Source organism: Stegodyphus dumicola, chromosome 10 (genome assembly GCF_044657685.1).
Source record: "Stegodyphus dumicola isolate Sdum_Otavi_A_Nest chromosome 10, ASM4465768v1".
Taxonomy (NCBI): domain Eukaryota; kingdom Metazoa; phylum Arthropoda; class Arachnida; order Araneae; family Eresidae; genus Stegodyphus; species Stegodyphus dumicola.
In genome coordinates this window covers 31,718,720-31,732,776 of record NC_140777.1, presented here as the reverse complement: position 1 = coordinate 31,732,776, position 14,057 = coordinate 31,718,720, and the positions used below count along the sequence as shown (strand labels likewise).

General features: G+C 32.6%; 1 protein-coding gene across 1 annotated transcript in view; it reads right to left on the bottom strand.

Moving 5' to 3' along the window:
• LOC118191412 (beta-alanine transporter-like) overlaps positions 1–14,057 on the bottom strand; it is a 533,418-nt gene that overhangs the window by 174,052 nt on the left and 345,309 nt on the right. Inside the window, exons 3-4 of the mRNA XM_085824846.1 lie at positions 6,078–6,232; positions 2,543–2,711 (exon numbers count right to left, since the gene is read on the bottom strand). Of these exons, the coding sequence (XP_085680972.1) occupies positions 2,543–2,711; positions 6,078–6,232 (324 nt within the window). The remainder of the gene's footprint in view (positions 1–2,542; positions 2,712–6,077; positions 6,233–14,057) is intronic.

The window sequence follows — 14,057 nt, the reverse complement described above, 5'->3', positions numbered from 1 at the left end:
ATACTTAATACATTTACAAGGAAGTTTCTCTTTCCTGCTGCGTGCTTTCGTGATGTAATTGGTAGCCCCACTCTCTAGTAATCAGGAAGTACATAACTAGAATTCCAGCAATAGCATTTCTGCTTTTTTATGTTTCTGCGTTTCAAAAGTCATAATGCCACCGTCATCGGTACAGTTATTAGTGCTACTGACTGCGGTGTCTTTCGCAAATGCATAGTATATATGCGGTAGGGAGGCACTCAAAATACACGACGAGTCGAAAGTCTTCAGGAGTGGACTGGTGGTAGAAAAAGAGAGACTAGAAATCCTCGGATCTACCCGCCAAGGATTCTTTATTAAAACTGGGAAAGGAACTTCGCAAAGTCATTGCCCAGCTAAGTTTGTTACCTAAATGGCATTCAAGGCCCATGTCAACAACAGACGCAATCTTGCGCTGCTTTCCATGATAATATTAATGCATTTGTTCTGCTCAGGTAAGAAAAGTGAAGTAGGCCACAACAACAACGCTCTTAATTGTTCTTGATGACCTTATTTATATATCAATTCCCATGCCAAAACAAATCGACTAAAAATTATTATAGATGCCCAGTTTTTTCCAAGAACGATACAAAATTCTACTAATTGCTTTTCATATATATTTGGTTGAGGGTCTATTAATCTTAGGAATTAAGCATCCATTTGTCTTTTCTGTTTAACTTCTTTACTGCTAATAAAAAATAAATGACTCGTTAGCTAGCTGAGTTCAACAAAATTCGTAGCCCTACCCATCCATCTGAATGAAAAAAAATGTTTCCCCCTCCTTTTCTTTCTCTCTCTTTTTTATTTCTTTCTCTCTCTTTTTTATTTCTTTCTCTCTCTCTCTCTCTCTTTTTTTTTTTTTTTTTTTTTTTTTTGTGTGTGTGTGTGTGTATGCCTGTGCGTGTGTGTATGTACGCGTGGGTTTGGATAGAACTTCCTTTCCGGATATTACGGAAAAATGCTTTCTTTTCAATCTTTCTTCTTACGAAATGTACGAAAATGATGTGCAAATATAAGCAAGGAAGTTAACTGTAATTGTTCATTAGACGGTCTCAGCGAATTGGCGGTAGCTGTCCACTATGAAAATTGAATTTTCTGTTAATAGATAACTGAGCGTAAAAGGCTTCTTTTTATCTTGAGACTTCTTAAATTGATTCTTTCGGAGGACTTTTTCCGAGAATATTGTTTTCTCTTTTTTTCTGTGGCAACGGTCAGTATAATCTCTGGTGAAGAATAATTTTTTAAACTTACCTCATGACAGCACATGAAATAAAAGCACATCATAACTAAAAAAAATTTAAAATATCTTTTGCAAAGTGTTTGATAGCAAAATGTTTGGACACACGTACGTATTTCCATGAATGCAAATGATGCCGTTTGGTAAGTTCGAAAAACTTAAGATCTTTATTGCAACGGTCTTAAAATCAAACTGCCCGCGATTCACATGGATGATTTGAAAGCAACTAACGGCCGAAAATGGTTTTAGTGAAATGAAATTGATTTTAAAGAAAATAGAATCTTCAAAGTAATTTTTAGCCCAAAGAAGCGTGCTCATAAGGGTATTAATTTCGTTTTGGCATTTGGTCTCGATTCACTATAAACGGCGAAGCACTTTGCAAATTATTTCCACCAAATATTATCGCCCTGCATTATATTTAAAGAAATTAAATAACGAAGAATCTGCATAAATGTATGTATGTTTCTCGCGTAGTAATAAAAGAACGGTACATAGAACCATCAAATTTTGAATAACGTATGTCTCCACCCAAATATGGCATCTAGAAGCCAAATTTGGAATTTGTTTTATTATCTCTGTTATGTTTTGTAAAGCATTTATGAGTTTTTGATTAAGAAACTGAACAATTTCAAAGCGAGCAATGGCAACATTGTAAGGGGAAATAACATTTTTACCTCCCGCACGCCAGACTGTGCATCGGAAATTCTAAAGATATGCTCTTTTAAATATTTTGCGATATTGCTGTTAAACTCAATTTTATGGTTTAAGTGCGAAGAACATGATATTTAACAAATAAAGGTAACAGACGAAACGTTAAAAAAGCGCCCTTTTGGACGTAATATAAAATCTGAAAGCTTTCAGATTTTTTAAAAACTTTTTTACTAAATATTTATCAAAGCATATATAAGCAGTAGTAAAAATGACGCAAAGAATGAACATTCAAATTTATGCTTATTTTCTGCTTGAAATCTAAAGACTGAGATCTGCGAGAAATTTGTATTTATTACACTTAGTGAAAGTAATTTACGCTTATTGACAGTTAATATTAAAAATTCAGACTAAGACTTTCAAAAACTATTCTAATATATTTAATTAACATTCCAAGTGGTATCAAACTTACAAATAAATAACGATAACTCAGTTCACGGATATTGAATCAACGGATATGGGGGATTACAACTGTAAAAATCATATCTGATTTGAAGTACATTCTGGATAGCTCCTATTCCACACGTAAGCGAGGCTTTTATGTGAAAAAAAAAGAAGTAAACTTTTAGTCATTCTTACCAATAGTATAGGAAGAAAGCTGTGAAAGGCACTGAAGTTGCGAGTGCTAAATTTGACCAATCACCTACGAAAAGAACGATTCCTGACAGAAGAGCTACTCCGATGCTTCGAGCTGCAGAAGATAACAGGCTGATCCTTCCATGCATCTTTGTGCCATTCAATTCTTGGGCTAGAAGGAGAAGATTGGTATGGACATAATTTATCGGATGCAAAGAATAATTTAGAAGCATGTTATTAATTTTTAGCTATTCATTCTATAAGCAAAGTTTTTATAATAAAATTAAGTGTCTCTAATATATAATAAATAGCAGTTACGAAGTTTTTCTTCTTAAATGCGCAGCAGACAAAACATTAAACAGATTTATTCATAATGTTTAGGAATAGGAATATGTACATCTGGAATACGTTCGTATCTATTCGAAGAAAATATGTAACAAGCTTCTGTACTGAGAACCCCTACATAGCAGTATACATTTTCATAAAGGTGTTAATACAGTTATGCAAGTCGGCTACTATTGTAAAAGAGAGCCGTTCTTAACAGTAGTTTCCATAATATACAGGCCACTGTTTTCTAACTTGGATAAAGCAAAAATAAGCGTATGGATATGCTGGATGTATGCTGGGACACCGCGCTACGCAATTAAGGTTTAGTTTACCATTCAGATAGCAAAGCGAATGAAAATTTCGTCTGGATAGAACTTGTGCTTGCATAGCGCCCGGAGGCTGCTTTTAAAAGTTAGAAAATGACTTTCATAGCGATGTCGAAATCATTTTGCAGGAAATATTTACGAAAGTTTCTGACTTTTAGAACAGTGGTAGAACTTTCACAAAAGTATCGGGACCTTTACCACGAAGTATAGTTATGACGCGATCCATTTCATTGATGCGAATTACAAAGGATTTGTAGAGGTGCTGAGAACTATGCTTGTTGCAATTTTGAAAACTTATTTAGACACCTGGATAATCGAACCATGGACGTAACATTATATTCTACGGTATTGCAACTAGCAAGTATTAGATTAAAACTCTGAAAATTCAAATGTAATCCATATATGGATTTCGGATAAATGTTCTTGAAACAATCCCAGAAGGTCATCATTCTCCTGAAATATGTCAGAAATATGCGTGAGGATAATGAATGGATTCAGATGACCTGTCAAGAAACTTTGGTAGTTTACAATCCTCTATAGACACACCAAGGAAATTTGATATTTCCTCAGTGGAACAGTCTACACAAAAAGGCTGAAACACCACTAACAGCTTGGAGGTTTTCATAACTTATCCAGAATCTGCATTTGTTTAAGTATATCTAAAATAGACTAAAATTTTCCGCAGAAGTTTCCCAAATATATAGATATACTTTCTACGAAGCCTGGAACAAGAATAGAAATTCCTTAGAAAAGAGTAATCATCAGTAGCTTAGATGTAGCCTTTCAGTTCTTCGTAACTATAGAACTTCATAACGCAATTAAAATATTTCAAACCTGCCTTTTTAACTGGATCTAATTATTACAATCATTTACGTAAAGTGTTATAGCAAATAATTGTGTGCGAAAGAAAGAGGCTATTTTACAAACAACTAAGTACCAGATAGCTAAAATTATTATAGTCCAAGAGATTATGATTCATCTTTCAGCCAAATGTAAGAGATATCGCTTAATAGCAACATGTTCAAACACTTCTATACTGCCCAAAAGTAATATGAAGATTCCAGACAATTAATCGTCAAACAGCTGAAAATATTAATACTACAGCTTATATTTCAACATACAGATAATAGTATACGAAACGTCTCCAATCACAGAAACAAATCCATTCCAAGTAACTATTTTTTTTACACTCCACCAAAAAGAAGTAGTTGATCGACATAAACAGACAATTTAAATTAAAAAAACAAATTAAATATTTAAGTCCACTAACTTTATATGAAATTTCAGAGTGATTGTCAATAACATCTAAGGAGCAACTTATCTTCAATAATGGGCTCCTCGATCAAGATTCAACAGTAGCACGAATTTTAACGTTACATGTCTTCATCGAAGTCTTTCCAAATTTTTCGGACATTTAATTTGTTATATTACCATGTGTTTATGATCAATGTGTTAAATAATTGTATTGTACTCTCTCGGTACGAGGACGTTGTTAAAAAGTACTGGACAGCCCGTGAACTAATGGCTAAAGCGCTTATGTTTGGCATTTGTAAGATAAATACATGATTCATGTGACCCTTATGACACAAAAATTGCTGTCTTTGAGTCAAGCATAAAACCATTAATTTCCTTATACGCGGCTTCGTAAAGAGGCAGTTCTGTCATAGTGTTGCCATTCGATGTGACATAATAGCTTTAATTTAGTTTGAAGTTAATCGCCTGAATGAGGTATTACTTTACTAGTGTATACTATTCACTAGCGTTGATAATTGACACACTGAGCAAAACGTAAGTTCTGGAAATTATCTCCTTATTTGGCTTCGTGCCTCACCAGTTATGAAATTTGTTATTCCTCAAACTATGAAAGGAACGTATAACTGTTTTACAAATACAACAATTTAAAGGAAATAAAGGCATATCTGAACAATTTAACTTCATGCTTTATATTCCGAAAAGTACTTAATTGGCACAAATTAAAATACGTTAAATTTGTATTATATTAAACTCATAATTTATGTGAACATTTGTAGTATTATCCTGCTTATGAGTTTAATAAAGGTGTTCGGAACTTAACGTGCCTATTACTGACTCACTATATGTTTTGAAATAGAATGTAGCTATACACACTGAGCGATTTAAAACCAATAACCGCATTTCTTAGTGATTGAAATCTGTATTTTTGTTTCTATTAAAGTTATCTAATTGAGAAATTTTGAAATTTTTAATGAATAAAATTATGATTGAAAAGCAATATTAATTTATTATCTTGTAAATATTGTTTTATTAGCATTTAATACACAATTAACATATATTTGTAAATATTTATAAAAATTTATTTATTAAAAATCTATATATTTTTAAAAATTTATATATATTTATAAATATTTAATGTACAGATTCACATAAATATTTAATATACAAGCAAAATTTAATCAATTCAATCTGCTTAGTTCAAACATTTAATAGTATCACTGTGCTTCTTTTATCTTAATTTTTAAATTAAATGTTCTTAAAATATTTCCAGGGCAGTATAATAATTTTATTTTAAAAATTAATCTTTATATAATTACAAAACAAATTTTGAAAAAGAAAAACAAAATATAATCATGTTTTCGCGCTACATATATATATATATGATGCATAAAAGATATTACAAATATATAAATATTCCTCGATAGGAATATATTCCGTCCGCGAGGAAACACGTTGCTGTTCTGCAGGTAAATTTAGCTATAAAAAGATAAAGAATTCTTTTTAAATCTTAAGTTTGAAATTCCGCATGGATTTACGCAAGAGTGGGCGTGTTTTCAACAGATGTAGACTGTTGCCAAACGCATTAAGACGAATGACTGACTGGGTGTGAGAGAATGGAAGAAGTAACTTACCGAGAGAGGATGGGGCGATTAGAATGCCAGGAATTGTAATGCCCAAGAGACACCTGAAGGCAGCGAAGCAGACGAAATTGGGAGAGAAGGCTGTGGCAACTCCAGCAGCGCATTGCACTGCAAGGGCGCTAAAGAACAAAGTCCGCTTTCCGAATCTGCAAGAAATGAAAATTAAGACTCAAAATAAGATTTATGATTACGTCAAACAAGAAACTGAGTTTAACATATATTTATGTTTTGCGTAGTAGTCTGTCGTAATAATCTATGAATTCTTGGCTGATCTTGCGTTTTGTATTATTTGCTGGAATAAATAACTGCTAATTAAAAGTGATAAGTTAAAAATAGAATTAAGATATTTTGAAAGAAATGTTATCAGAAAACATTTACGGCAACAGATAAAATCTTTAAATGCATTACGTAATTGTTTTTATTTATATGCATTATTAATTAAAAGGTTTTTAAAATTCTAAATTTGAATTAAGGATAAAACTGCGAATGATGCCTCGTCAATGTATTTGATTTTACTTAATTTTTTACAAAATACTTTGTTTCGAAATCCTCTATTTTATAATATTTTTCTCAGTTACGAAACTAGATTTCTAAAGAACTAAAACAATTTGAAGTAGCTATGCGCAATCTTTCCATTATTTATTGGCTTGCTACGTAACGATAATCAATTTTTCGTTCAAATGATCTAGAAAATACTTCCAGTTATAGAGATGTAAGTTTTCTAATTTAAACGAGGTTTATATTTCCCACAGTGTTACAATTCAGCGCTCTGTAAATTCTTTTGGGTAACTTTAAATTTATCACTGCTAGTTTTCAATGGACAAAACAATTTAAAATCAGAAATGTATTTCCTTTTTTAGGATGAGAGGAAGGATAAGTAAGACCTTTTGGAATAGGTAATAAAGGGATGGAATCTTGGATGTTGACTCAATGACAAACCTGTGATGATGAAAGATTATAGAAATAAATTAAAAGAAAGGCTACTGAAATGTGAAGATTTACAGAATGGTGATTTCTCGTGCAAACAGATTGAAAAAACAATTAGGGATACTGCAAGGGAAGTTTTGCCAGAACTGAAAGGAAAGACAAGAAAAATGACTGTTTCGTATGAAAAAGAAAGCATATTTAAAGGAATATTTAATGAGATAGAAAAATTAAAAGCACTCAAAAAATGTCGGTAAATTTTTACCAGAAAATCAGTGCTGTATCTCTCTTTGCCTATCCTGGCACTATTACTTGTAGAAAAGGTGATGACGGCGATCTTACAAATGATCGAGTTGAAGTGCTGGAAAGATAAAGAGAGTTCTTTAGAGATTTTCTCTGGGGAAGTGATCTTCCAAAGAAGAAGGCTGATCTAAATATCGACTTGAACATTGTTGAAAATGATCGAACTATGGAACCTGATACACCATCCTTGTTTTTTTTTTTGAGAATCTAAATAACAACAGAACTGAAGGACCAGATGGTATTAAGGCAAAACTTATTAATTGTGACCTACCGAACTGATTGATGCTATTCATTAGGTTATACCTAATGTTTGGACTACGGATAGGATGCCATTGAATGGGAAGAGGACACTTTATGTCCCGTTTATAAAAAAAGAGACAGACTGGACTGTAACAACTATCGAGGTATCACCATCTTCAATATGGCATTTAAAATTTCTCCCATATTATATATAATAGTTTACTATCGTATTTATCTACAGTTAATGTTAGATACCGATGTGGATTTCAAACTGGAAAATCTACAATTCATTCTGTTAGGCAAATTTTGGGAGAACAATTGAACATAATATTGATGCCTTTAATCATTTTACAGATTTTAAAGCTGCTTGGGATAGTATATACCGTAAAAAGCTACTTGAATCTATGCTGGAATTCGAATTTAATTGAAAATTGATTGATCAATCTAGAATGAATTTAAAGACAGTAAATTGCAGAGTTAAAATAATATCTGATCTATCAGAGGCATTTTATATTGAAAGAAGGTTGAGGTAAGGTGATTTCCTTGCATGTATATTTTTAATTTTGCCCTTGAAAAGGCTATTAGAGATGCCAGAATTATAAATAAAGGCGCCATATTTCAAAAATCTGCACAGTTACTAGCGTACGCTTATAACATCGATATTATCGGCAGTTATCGATATTATCGGCAAAATTTACGCGTAAAGATCATAAAAGGCATATAATCTGGATCGTCTCGTGCGCAGTGTAAAGCAGGGAGATTAACTTAGGAAGGTCTAAATTGCAATATCATGCTGTCATTCGAGATAACAGCTTTTCTTCATGATCACTTCGCTATCAAAGACTATTCAAAGAGCATCTATGCTTTTAGGGGCATTTCATTTCATTTAAAAAACAATTTATTACTCTTTTTGATATCGAATTTCTAACTTATCAAGCTAATTTCTGATTGTAGATGTCAAATTTTTTAAATGGGAATTTTTAAATATAAGAAGTATAAGAATAATTAAATGTAAGTCCTTATTCTTCAGACGCAAACCATTTTTTAATCTTCTCTTTTCCTTAATAAAAGAGCTAATTGTCATTCCCTCTTATAAAAATTTATTGTTCTTGAAGACGAGGGACTAATGTCTGAAACTGATGGAGTTTTATTCAAAACTAACAATAATCTAAGATCGCAGTGCCAGTATGATAATGGTATTTTTCCATATCAATTAGCGGTGTACTGGTAAGTGCATTCACTAAAAATTCTTTTGTCCGATTCCTGGCCATATCACGATAGATTCGTCCAGACTATCGTTCAAGAAACATTTAATGGTATTACATGTAAACCGTGAGAGAGGAATTGTTGAAGGTTTATACATTTTCTAATCAATATTTAAGGCATTTTATAATGCTAATCACAATTCATTTACATCTAGAAGTCAATATTGATCACCCAAAGCTGGACCACAATAAACCTATCGCACCAGTGCAGTTCCTGAACAGAATTTGAATTTCCTCAAGCAATAGCTTCAAAACTCTAATCATGCTTTATACACATAGCTTTGGAAATAGCTGAATTGTAAACGCATTATTGGACAACGCCAACAATCTACAATTTCATAACTGACCACTGGGACACCGTATTGGGGAGACAAGCGGCGGCATCTGTGGACTTGGCGGCGAATGATGTGCAGTCTGTCATTCGTTGTTTAATGAGTAACGGAAGTGAGACTATTAATCAAGAGCTCGATAAGAGGGATTAATCCCATTTCCAGCGCAATGCAAGTTTGATCGTCAACCAAAAGTCTGATGCTTATCTCCTTTCTGTGGTAAGGTATATAGTAAGATAAGATTTATACGTTTAGCTTAAAATGAGGTTGTTTTCATGAAAAAAAGAAAACGTTTTATACAGAGGTACATAATTTATACATCATCTTACTTTAATGCAGCAAATGTTCTTTATGGATTAAAATAAATTTCGAATAGTCTGAGGAAAGGCTTGACTTCATGAAAGGGAAAAACGGGTTTTCAAAGAATTTTAGATTATACAGCATTAAAAATACCCTTTAATAATTATACAGTGATGCTGGAAGCGTTCATAATGGGGGATTGGGACTAACACCTTTTTTAGGATTAACTTGTAGAGTCATTAGGTTATTTTTGAAGCAAAACACATGAAAAATGAGCAATCTCGTTGGGGTTTGAACCTGGACTTCTTGAATATGCGCCGAGTGTGTTATCGTTACACCACGAAAGCATGACTGAAGGAGTGGGGAAATACCTTATATGCTATCCTTTTAAAAGGGCGACTTGGGATTAGGAGACCAAATCACCAAATCCTGGTGGTGATGAACTCTTTATTGTCCACCACCTTTTAGTTTGTACGCAACTGTAGAGTCATTAGACTATTTTGAAGCATGAGGCACAAAAAGTAGGCAATGTCCTTGCCGGGTCTTCAACCTGGACCTCTCGAATAACGAGTATGCTACCGTTACACCACCAAGGCATGCTGGAAGGAGGGAGAAAATACCTTATAAAGTAGTAAAATTTATTTGAAAAAGAAAAAAAGTTTAGTTTGAAAGCACGAATTATAATGTCTTAGAAGTAGTCTAAATTAATTACAGTAATCTCGTAAATTTTCACAATGGGAGAAGGAGGCATTTCGGATTACACATTTTTCGAACAATCTGTGATGAGTCTGTGATTTGAAAACGAAAATGATGTTGTAAGAAATATGCAATATATGGTGTTAGGAACATTCTTTTGTAATTATAGTTTGTAAGGTATTTCTTCCGCCTTCCTAGCGTGCCATCGTGGTGTAGTAGTCAGCACACTGAGCCGGTATTTCAAAGGTCCGTGGTTCGATTCCCGGTGAAGGCGTTGCTAATTTTTCAATCTCTCTTGTTCCAAAAAATCCTGATGTCTCTACAGTGGCGCCCGAACTAAAAGGGTGTTGGATAATGATTCTCCGCACCCAGGATTTGGCGATTGGGTCCCCTAAATGCCCCAGTCGCCCTTTAAAAGGGGGGAATATGAGAGGTATTTCTCCCGCCTTCCTAGTGTGCCTTCGTGGTGTAGTGGTCAGTACACTGAGCTGGTATTTCAAAGGTCCGTGGTTCGATTCCCGGCGAAGGTGTTGCTAATTTTTCAATTTCTCTTGTTCCAAAAAATCCTTATGTCTCTACAAGTTTATAGGGTTATTATTACTTTAGGAACCAGTTGTTTACAATTTCCGCTTTATTATCACTTCTACTTTCCGTTTCCTCATCAGAATTCAAATCTGTTTGAGATTATTTGAGTGTTTTGGACTGTAGAATTGAGCATGTTCTTGCTCCTCAAGCCTAAGTTAGTAAGTTTCGTTAGCTAATAATAGCTAGGGTATCAGATAAGATTGTAATTCTTTGCCATGCTGCCGGCATGTAAATTGTTAAGCTAGTGCGAAGTTTTGAGCCGACTTTGTGTTAAACCAATTCTGTAGCCTTTGTTTACTAGATTTAATTTTAAATTTGAAACTGTTATTTTAAATTAGCTCGCCACAAGTGGTGGTTGAGTCGTAAACACGAGAAGTGCGTTTTAAGTCCAAGTTTTGATTTAATAAAAAGGTTTGTTTTAAACCATTCCAAGATTCTGTTGTTACTTCAGACCAAGAGATAATTCGTTACAAGTCTGTTAGAAGTTTGATTATGATTTATGCTACCAAAGTGAGCCAAACTCTTTAAGCTTTCGTGCAAATGTTTGTAATGGAGGGAGGATTTCAGGTAACATATTTTTGATAATTTGCAATGAAGTTGGTTTTATGAAAGTGGAAGAAGACTCTGCCCAAAAGTATGCAATATATGACTTTAATTAATTACAGTTACTGAACGTTATTATGTTGACTAATATATGGCGTTAATTAACTGCACAGTTAACGCTATTCGATTGACGCAATATATGGTGTTAATAAAATAATCCAATGTAGGCCGCTTCATAATTACAACCAATTCTCTATTAATTCTAATAAGTTTAAAATGTTCATAATTTCTGGTAAGAATAATTTTCATGCAAATCGAAAAAGAATTTGTATAGACGCGCATAATATATGATGGTAGAAAATTCTGTTAAAAGTAATCATGTTGATAACGCTCCTAATGATTAGAAAAGAAATTCCGGATAGTATATTTTTCCGATAATCTGTGGTTAGGGTCCTATCTATGAAAAAGAACTACAAAAACAAGTATATAAAAATACGTAATGTACGGGGTTAGTTATATCCTTTAATTCTAATAATTTTGAAATGAAAAAAAAAATAATGAAAAAAATGTTTGATTTCATAATGAAAAAGGAAACATTTCAGAAAATACTTTTGGTTAAACTATGCTGAGGTTGGTTTTCAGTAAAAAGGAGACCCTTTTTACAAATGTTTATAATATATGCCATCAGAAATATCTTGTACTGGTGCTGCATCTTGTATTACACTTCAAAATACTGTTTACAGTTGTACTAGTGTAATGGAGGAGAAGAGTTTAGGATAATTTATTTTTCGAATAATCTACGATAAGTTTGTTTTTCATGAAAGACGGAGAATTTATTCAGGTATAGATAATATATGGCGTAACAAACAGCATGTATTAAGTACAATAATTCTGCAAACGTTCATAATGGAGGAGAAATAATTGAAAGTAATAGGTCTTTTGAATAACCGGTGGTATTCCATACCTATGGTGATTTGAATAAACTACGGTGACCTGTTCTACAACCACATATTTATTTGAACATGAACAGAAATGTATACTGTTAAGTAAACATGAGGCGTTAGAAACATCTGCATCCAGTAAAATACTTCTGAAAATATTATTTTCGAAATAAAACAACAAAAATCGGCGTTATATTTGCAAATTTTCACAGGACTAGTTTCGATGGTTATGGCCGAACTATCATCTTCAGCTGCCAAAGCGCAAATAAACGAAAGAAGATACAGTGATAAGATAAGATAAGAATGGCTAGACAGGAGTTAAGATACTGTCGCCATCTATTGATGAAACAAGAAAACTAAAATATAATTTCCTTAATGGCTAAAGGTAAAGACGGATTGGAGTTAGAGTCATTAACTAGAATAGAAAGAATTCTTTGAATGTGAAACGCCTCTAGAAAATATAATTTACCAATGGAAGATGTTTTATGAATAATTTTCGTTGCAGAAAAATTAAAAGTATGATTTTCGGATCAACAATGCTGGGCAACAGAGGACTTCTGCGTTTTCTTTTTCCTAACATATGCTTCATGTTCCTTAACACGAAATTTTAAGGCTCTATTAGTTTGACAAATGTAAATTAAACTACATTAGCAAGGAATCCTGTAAATCCTATTCTGAAAATGTTTATAGTAATGGAAAAGAAGTATCAGATAATACTTTTGTCCGATAAACCATGGACAAGTCGATGCTGCTGGTTTTATAAAAAGAAAATAAATTTTATTGTACACAGGTATATCATATGCAATGATGAAAATATTCCTTTTTAATTAAATTAATGCGAAATATATTCATAGCCATTGTCAGTTAGGCGCACGTACTATAAACTAAACTCAGTGGCGAAACAGTGGCCTGCACTGCCAGGATATCTGCTTACACTTATTATAGAATAAATATAATTAAAATGACATTAACGTATTGCTAAACAAGAAATCTGAAATCTAAATTTTCATATTGAAATTTTACACTTCAAAGAACTCTTTACAGTTAAACATTTCAAAAACGTGTTATAATCAGTTATGAAACACATGCCATAGAACCATTTTTATGAATGATAACAAAGTTTCAGATATTTATAAATATTTTCATTTGGAAAAGATTTGAAATTTAATGCTTTTTAATTCCTACCTATTAAATCGGTTATTAGAAAAAGTCAAATTAAGATTTAAATTATTATGAGGTATGTTTATTGCTCTCGAGTTGCTTTTCTTTTAAAGCAGTTTGTTAATCAAGAACAGATAAATTCAATGTGAAAGGTAATAAAAAAGTTTTTTTCCGCCAAATTTGCAGCGCTTTAAAAAATAATTATGCATGAGGGTAGATGGAAGACAAATTAAAGGCTTTTATATTTTGTACCTTGGCAGTACATGCCAAGGCATGAAACATAAAACTTTAATCTACTTATAGATTCTTTCCGTTCTTATTGTTCATCAGTTCCACATGCATGATTGTGTTTTTATCGTCAGTTTCACAGTCGGATTTTATTTTACCACATATTTATTTTGAGTATTGACGTAAAACCAAACACCTCATTGGAGGCGTAATAAGATTTAAATTATTAAGAATGACTTTTATTGCTCTTAAGCCACTAAGAAATGCAATTATAATTTGAAAGCGCTAATTTATATATCTCATGTCCCGTCCAATGGCAATAATTAATAAATCTCTTGAAAGATGAATGAATGCGAGTGTTAATTAACATAATTTAACACTCCAAGAAATTTGAAAAGACGTTTCTGACATCAAAGTTAAATTTAGTAAAACAGTTTCTCGTGTTTTTTCCATATT